The sequence below is a fragment of the Lactuca sativa genome, chromosome 8 (genome assembly GCF_002870075.4).
Source record: "Lactuca sativa cultivar Salinas chromosome 8, Lsat_Salinas_v11, whole genome shotgun sequence".
Taxonomy (NCBI): Eukaryota; Viridiplantae; Streptophyta; class Magnoliopsida; order Asterales; family Asteraceae; genus Lactuca; species Lactuca sativa.
In genome coordinates this window covers 280,335,576-280,343,403 of record NC_056630.2, presented here as the reverse complement: position 1 = coordinate 280,343,403, position 7,828 = coordinate 280,335,576, and the positions used below count along the sequence as shown (strand labels likewise).

The following is a 7,828-nucleotide window of genomic DNA, read 5'->3' as shown; positions in this document are numbered from 1 at the left end:
ATTGCATGAACTAAATGGTTTTAATGGGCTCCATAACTTGTCCTCAAGTTATGGAAAACCAAAAGTCTTTTCTTTAAAAGTCATTAAACTCATAAGTGAAGAAAATAAAAAGTTTTGAATAGTGTCAAAACTTGCCCTCAAGTTTTAGAATTTGTAAAGTCACACTGATGAACTTTAATTCTAAACCCTAGAATTTTAGAAGTTTAAAATTCAACCCTTATACTTTATAATATTATAGGTTTAATATATATATATATATATATATATATATATATATATATATATATATATATATGAACAAGTTAGTCTTACCGTTAGTAGGCCTCATTCACGAAGTCGGTCTATAAGGGGGTATAAGGTTAATGTCTATAAAATGACAGTTTAATGAGTGTCCACTCTCACCCACCGCTTCCTCGACTGGTAGAGGGTCGTTAGTCGAATGAGTAGGATAGAACACTAATTCTTATATATATATATATATATATATATATATATATATATATATATATATATATATATATATATATATATATATATATATCTTAAAGATGACCACTTTTTCGGAATAGTGAAGTGGAGTGTTTTTTGGCAAGAATGGTCCCCCTTTATGTATGTGTGTTCAAATCGTCTTTAGGGTATTTTCGTGTCAATATCCGTATAGTCTGTGGACACGCATGTTGATCATCGTTTGGATTTATCCCTTCTGGATCCTTCCACCGCCTCCTTATCTAATATCCCTTTTCATCTTTGTCCACCGCCTCCTTATCCAATATCCCTTTTCATCTTTGTCTACTGATTTCGTCGGATGTGCGATGTTTTTCATTGTTTGGATTTATCCCTTCTGGATCCTGGAGAAGCCACCCGACTTTCTTCTCCAGGTGCTTATAAGAAGATTCAAGTTTGAGAATCTTCAATCGCCTCACATTTCTTCTAGCAGTCACCTCCGACTTTCTTGTCAGGTTCACATCCATCGACCTTTCCTTCCCCTTTTTTCTGCAATTGATTTGGTTTCGTATTCTAAAATTGTCAACACCGCCATCACTCACGCTTCAGCTCTCATATTTACCCAACTAATCACCAGACGTAACCTCCTAACCTCCATCGGCGAGACCCTAGGAACGAAAATTGTGAGGTAGCTTCACATGTCCTCATTCCGATTCTCTAGTCACTGCATCCACTGCAGGTAAACACTTTAATCTAACACCCTACTACCGTCTTAGCACCATCTCTATCTTTTGTTGCACTCTCCTCTCCGTTCCAATAACACCATCTCTCTTCTTTGGCTTGAAACCCTAATTAAAGGAACGACATATGTAATTGCGGTGTGCTTTTCATGGTTATTTGGCCATACTCTTTTGTTTTTACGAATAACCCTTCTCTTTATGAACTTTGTAATTTTTTTCTGATGCTTTTCCTTTTAGTTTAGGGCTTATTGTGTAATTGTGATTACCTTCTTTTACATGTAATGATACAAATCTCTATTTTTCATGTTAAAAAGACCATTAAAAGTTGGTTCACTTGAGTATGAAAGTAATATTTTGTTTCTGATGACGTTTTAGGGCATACCAGTGGTGTATATCTATTGCTCTTTAGACCCTTTGGATTCCATCTGTATCGATAACTTCATATCAGGTAATTATTGGATTCCAAAACTCCATTAATTATGGAGCAAAAAAGGTGTTGCTGTAATTTACATCTCCTTACACAAGCTCATGACTATGTATAGTTTATGTAGTCCACTCTAGGCTCCACCCCTAATCCTCTATTTTATCTTCTCCAGCTGAAAACTCACGCATATACAGATCATAACATGATAGTGAGCTCTGATTACGGAGCGTTCATGGAGAAATTCATTCTCCCGGTGCAACTCGCCTTCAGTAGCCTCACTTTTGGTGTGAAAGACATCTTCAAGTGGTTCTGATGTAGCAGTTAGTGCGAACCTTACTAATTTATCTTTAGGTGAGTTTATAGGGAATTCTCTTTTTTGGACTAAATGAAACAAGAGTAATTGACCATCTTGACCTTTTTGTATATATGTGTAGACACTTACCCAGGTGGAGGTGTAAGAGTTCCTGGATCATACTGTGGAATCTTTGGGGTTTTGCCCATGTCATGGAATCTTTAGGTTTCCATTGAAGAAATTATTCCATGGCACAGTGTTTTGATATTGTTGGTAATATTTTGATCTTGCATATAAAATGACCATGTTGCCCCTGATTTATATCTAACTTTGGTGTTATAGGTGATGTTTTACAGTCTGTTAACATTGGAGACAATATTCAAAGCAAGTTTTCAAGTTTGAATTGTCACCTCCTCACAGAGTACGTCTCTGAATCACCTAATTTTTAAAAAAATTTAATCTCTCTTCTTTTTTATGAGTTTTGTGGATATAAAAGATGTATATGGCTTTAATTTCTATGCAGATGGCACTTGAAGAGGCTATAGGTTATGTGGCTTCTGACTTACATTATTACTCTCCTCATTGCATTTATCCAACCTATAATGATTCTCTTTAGGATTGAATTATGGGCCTATGATTGTTTTAAGAATTCTAATCGCCAACATTGGTAAGAAATCCAACTCTTTTCATAAAATTGTAATGAAAATTGAAATTTGTAGCATAAATAAAGGATTAGCCATGTGGATATATCTTTGTTCTTAATAAGTCATGATGAAGCTTATGGATTATGAACCAAAATTACAAGAATTTTTCTTAAGCCAAAAATTACAAATTTAAGTTGTAGTAAGGGACCAAAAAGTTAATGAACTTCATATTTAAGAACCAAAATTGCAAGGAAAAACTCCTTTTTGTTATAATTCACTTCAATTGTTTCTAATATATGAAAATTTCATATCAAAACAAATGTACAAGAGAAAAAATAAGAAGCTTCACATGGTGGAACACAAGATATTTGGGTGGGGTATGTATTTATGATCATAATCATATATTTTAAACATTTTCCAATAGATATTACATTATGATTGTAATTCATAATCATATATTATGTCTTTTTTTATTTAGATGGGCATGATGATTCAACATTATCAATCCCAACTATTACTGTTGTTCTCCAATACATGCTCTCTCCAACACAAATGAGGGTAATTTACTAAAATATGGCATGATATTAATTGTAGTATTAAAATAATAAAATCCATGAACTTACACAATCAGTTGACATTCGTCTGGCTTTTATTCAGATTAGATACTGTCATTTTTTTGTTTTATGTATAAATTTAGAGTTAAAAGTTTGTGTAGATTTTGGATACAAAGTTTTTTGGTGCTCCTGTGATGCTCTGTTGTTGTTGTACATTTCACTTATTGATTTTAGTTTAACCTAATTAGTTGTTTTTATGTTTTCAGATTTCATTATGTTATAACTTTTAATGTGAACACCAAAACAGGAAGTCCATTTGGAAGCATAAGGCAAACAGCTGAACAATCATCTCTTATGCTGATCGTTACATGGTAAATCAAATCACTATTTTCATAAACTTCATTCATGTAATACTTCAACATTATTAATCTTCTTTTTTCATACAGTTGGCTGCCATTCTTGTCTTTGAGATCACCGAATGACCAAATATCCCTTCACCTTTGTGTCATAATGATTCATTTGCTGATTTCCAGGTAACTTTGGTGTATTCAACAGTTGATCATATTCGATCTCCCCAATTAAAATCAAGCTTCTTTATAGAACTCTTTGATATGTTCTATTTTTTTGAAGCATCCAAAACACATACATATCTAACAGTGGCTCACTTTCAATTCTTTTTTAAATCTTGTCGGAGAGGGGATTATGATCGGATTTTCCATACCATCCGACCTTTGAAAATCATAATACAAAACCTTATGGTTGTTGCTATTTCTTTCATTTAGCCCAAATCTTAACATTGTCATTGAATGATGGAAGAATAGGATCGTTGCTTTCATGAAATTTGTGTCAACATGCCGTTAGAGTTTTCTTTCCACTTTGCAGAATCTGTTTTGGTACTTTTTTTCTTATATTTAAGCACAAATGTTTTTTTGGCATATATATTTCTTAAATATAGGCATCACAGTATGTTTGCAATTTGTTTCTTTGTTATTATATGATAGTTTGATTCAGCTTTTGAATATGTTCAACAATTTCAGGTATTCTCATCAACAAATGTAAAGTACAAATCTTTCAAAATAGATACGGTGTTACAGTTTCTTGGATTTATTTATGGTCTGTTTGTGTCGTAGGCGGATGATTATGTTGAAGATTGTTAATAGGAAATTTTACAATATGTTGACTATTTAGCCCCTGCTTGTTGATTTCAGGTGTGGTGCTGTTTTGGTGCTTCGTGTTCAAGGATTTCATCTCTTTTCATCCACCTTCATTTATTTTGGTTTTCTATACTCCCAACGTTGCTGGTGCAAGAGATGTCAATATACTTTCGTTTATTTGTTTATTATTATTTTTCTATTTTGTTGGATTTGGATAAAAAAGATTGGGTGATGCAGATGCAAAGCCTAACAGTTAATAACATTTACAAAGAATATACAACGGAAAAAATTGTCGCATCCGACCCCTGCAACGCGGGGTTCCCCACCTAGTTCTCATTAAAAGTATAATGATAATTACAAAGTAACTAAATGTTTTATTAAATTCCTAATCTTAGTTACTTTAGGAAAATGTGAATTTGATGCTAATCCATGAAATTGCACTTTGCACCTTTCCAAGTCGTTAATGGAGCGTGTGTGGTTAACCGGCACATTAACATTAACTAGTAAGGGTGGAAAAGGGTGGCTTGATGTTTATCATAGATCGATGGAGTGTGCGTGGTTAACCGGCACATCGATTAGGTGATAAATGACATCAAGAGTACCAAGTACATTTGCATGGTTATTCACACCTTGTTTGTGATCCTCGGTATTCCGGTCACAAACCTGAAGGGCATAATCGAGATTTAAACATTCCATTGAACTGTTCAACGAATCTCAAAGGATCTAGGAATTTCAATCCAATTAAAATTTAATAACAGTTTCATTTTTCATGGTGGAAATTGGTAAATCGTCATTTACCTACCTTCAAATATTTTGCAAGTTAGATTACGACATCCCTCTTCCAAATTGCAAAATATTGTGTTGGTTCCTAGCCTTAATATTTCATTTTGGGTGTTATATTAAGGACTCTTTATCTAATCTAAACTTTGTCTTTCTTTCTTTTCAGATGTCTTCCAACACTGCTTCTAGCTCAAACCCTACTGGCTCCTTCTCTCTCTTGAACCATTATGGGAGAGTCATCTTTGATGGTACTAATTTCAATGATTGGATTAGGAACATCAGGATGGTCACTCACTATGAGGATAAAGAATATGTCCTCGATAAGGAGCTAAAGGAAATTAATGAGTCTTCTGCTACTCCTCAGGAGATTGATGAGTTCAGGGCACATGATAAGGATGCCACCAAGGTGTCTTGTATCACGTTGGCCACCATGAAAACCGAACTCCAAAAGTCCTATGAGGACTTTTACCCTTTTGAGATGCACCGAGACATGATGGAAATATACCATCAGAGTGCTCGTCAATTAACATATGAAATCATCTGCTCCATGATTACAACAAAGATGAAGGATGGGGAACCTATCACAGCCTACTTGCAGAAAATGCAAAGGTTTGTGGACCGTTTGCTCAAATTTAATGTTAACTTTGATGAAGAGTTCGCCATAGATATTATTCTACAGTCGCTACCTCCCTATTTTTTTTGAAAGGGAACTTCCCTAACGAGGGTTTCCGGGCCAGCTTTCGAGCACCGACTAATCCCCCGCTGAAAACATGAAGCTTTGCCTCATGTCCTGGAGTCACTTCAGGCGAACCTCCATGACCACAAGGGCTGAATAGTGCTAGGTTTTGAACATGGGTCAATAGGTTATCCGCCATATCTTCCACATGTCTTACCAAGTCACCACAATCAAAGTGGTTCGCTACATCCCCGTTATGATCCGTTCCATATGACTTATCATATGAACAAAGAGGAGGACACTCTGAGCAAATATCAGGGCCTTTTGAAGACTGTTGAAAGTGGTCTCAAAGGTAAAAATGTTGTATCTACTCCTACTACTAATTCCCCTGTTCTGGCAATTGGACAAGGGAAAGGGAAAAAGAGGAAGTCTCCATCAAAGAGCTGCAAGGGAAAGTCTCTTGATGGATCCTCTTCAAGTGGAACCAAAGGTGGTTCTACTACTCTCTCTACCGTTCCTAAGGAAGCAAAGTGTTTCTATTGTCATGAAAAGGGAACTGGAAGCAAAGCTACCCTAAATACTTGCAGGATGTCAAGGATGGGAAGGTTAAAGCCACCCATGCAGGTATTTATACTTTTCTATCTAAAAACTCATCACATTCTAACTCTTGGGTTCTTGACACAGGTTATGGATTTCACATTTGTTCTGATGTGCAGGGCCTAAAAAGAAGTCAAGATGTGGAGTACGGGAAGATAAACTTGATCATGGGGAATAGGAAAGTTTCACCTATCACCAAGATTGGAGTTTACTCTTTATTGCTTAGTAGTGGATTAGAAATAGATTTGAATAATTGTTGCTACTCGTCTGATATGGAGAGAAATATTATTTCCTTTCATGGTTTTTACAAACAAGGCTATAGTTTTTCATTTGATAATAAAATTGGAGCTATTAATGCTTTTTACAATGGTGTATTTTATTTTAAAGCATTACCTTGTAATGGTGTATATGAAACTGTGAATGTTGTAGACAACTTAGAAAATAATGTGTTACATATTGATTTTTCCAATGATTTGGATAAGGAATCATTGTAGCATTGTCGTCGTGGACATGTCAACAAGAAGCACATAGGCCAACTCCAAAAGGTTGGAGTTTTGGAGTCATTCGACTTAAGTTCGGATGACACTTGCGAATCTTGTTTGCTTCAAAAGATGACTAAATCACCCTTCACTGGTACTTGTGAGAGGAGTGAGGGTTTGTTGGATCTCATACATACCAATGTGTGTGGGCCCTTCAGAACTGCCATAAAGGATACTAACCACTTCTATGTGACTTTTGATTATTACAGTAGATATGGCTATGTCTACTTAATCAAGCATAAGTCAGAAACCTTTGAAAGATTCAAAGAGTTTAAACAAGAAGTGGAGAATCAGCAGGGTAGGAAGATAAAGATGCCCCGATCCGATCGGGGTGGTGAGTATCTTAGTATCGAGTTCCTAGACTATCTTAAGGAGTGTGGAATTGTTTCACAGTTAACGCCGCCTGGGACACCGCAACTTAATGGTGTGACTGAGAGGCACAACCAAACCTTGTTAGACATGGTTCATTCCATGATGAGTCGAGCTTTGTTACCAATCTCATTCTGGGGCTATGCCTTAGAGACTGCCGCCCATATCCTTAATCTAGTCCCAACAAAGAAGGTTGACAACACACCTCACGAAATGTGGACAGTGAAGGTTCCCTTGTTATCACACATCAAGGTTTGGGGTTGCGAGGCTTTCGTGAGACGTGAGACTCACGAAAAGCTCGAACCTCAGAGTGAGCGGTGTATTTTCATCAGCTACCCACCAAAATCCTTTGGTATCTCTTCTACAAATCGAGTGGCAATGTTGTCTTCGTTGTGAGGAGAGAAGTCTTTTCGCGAGAGAGAGAGAGAGAGAGAGAGAGAGAGCTCATAGGCCAAGGAACCTTAAACACTAGCGATCAACTTGAGGAGGAGACTCCTGTTGAATCGATTTTTGAGTCCGTACCACTTAGGTGTTCCGGTAGAGTTAGAGTTCCACCTGAGTTTTATGGCTTTCGTATTACTGTAGAAGGTGATACATTTATCAGTGATAGCACAC

The 7,828-nt window shown here is 36.1% G+C and overlaps 1 protein-coding gene and 1 long non-coding RNA gene across 2 annotated transcripts; both read left to right on the top strand.

The window, feature by feature from the left end:
* Positions 1-669: 669 nt before the first annotated feature.
* Positions 670-4,129, top strand: LOC128127549 (uncharacterized). Its single transcript, XR_008225428.1, has 7 exons — positions 670-1,183; positions 1,560-1,632; positions 1,781-1,959; positions 2,043-2,173; positions 2,243-2,321; positions 2,424-3,469; positions 3,545-4,129. It is a non-coding gene; the product is annotated as an uncharacterized LOC128127549 (long non-coding RNA).
* A 1,741-nt stretch (positions 4,130-5,870) lies between these two features.
* On the top strand, positions 5,871-6,799 carry LOC128127991 (uncharacterized). The gene is made up of 2 exons (XM_052766743.1): positions 5,871-6,332; positions 6,425-6,799. Exons 1-2 carry the CDS (start codon positions 5,979-5,981, stop codon positions 6,797-6,799), a joined length of 729 nt encoding a protein of 242 aa, XP_052622703.1. The 5' UTR covers positions 5,871-5,978.
* The last annotated feature ends 1,029 nt before the right edge of the window (positions 6,800-7,828 follow it).

Excerpts from the sequence above, each read along its gene's own strand:
- LOC128127991 (XM_052766743.1), top strand. The coding sequence starts at position 5,979 with ATGACTTATCATATGAACAAAGAGGAGGACACTCTGAGCAAATATCAG. Across the intron at positions 6,333-6,424 it reads GGTTAAAGCCACCCATGCAG|GGCCTAAAAAGAAGTCAAGA; the intron begins GTATTTATACTT and ends TCTGATGTGCAG.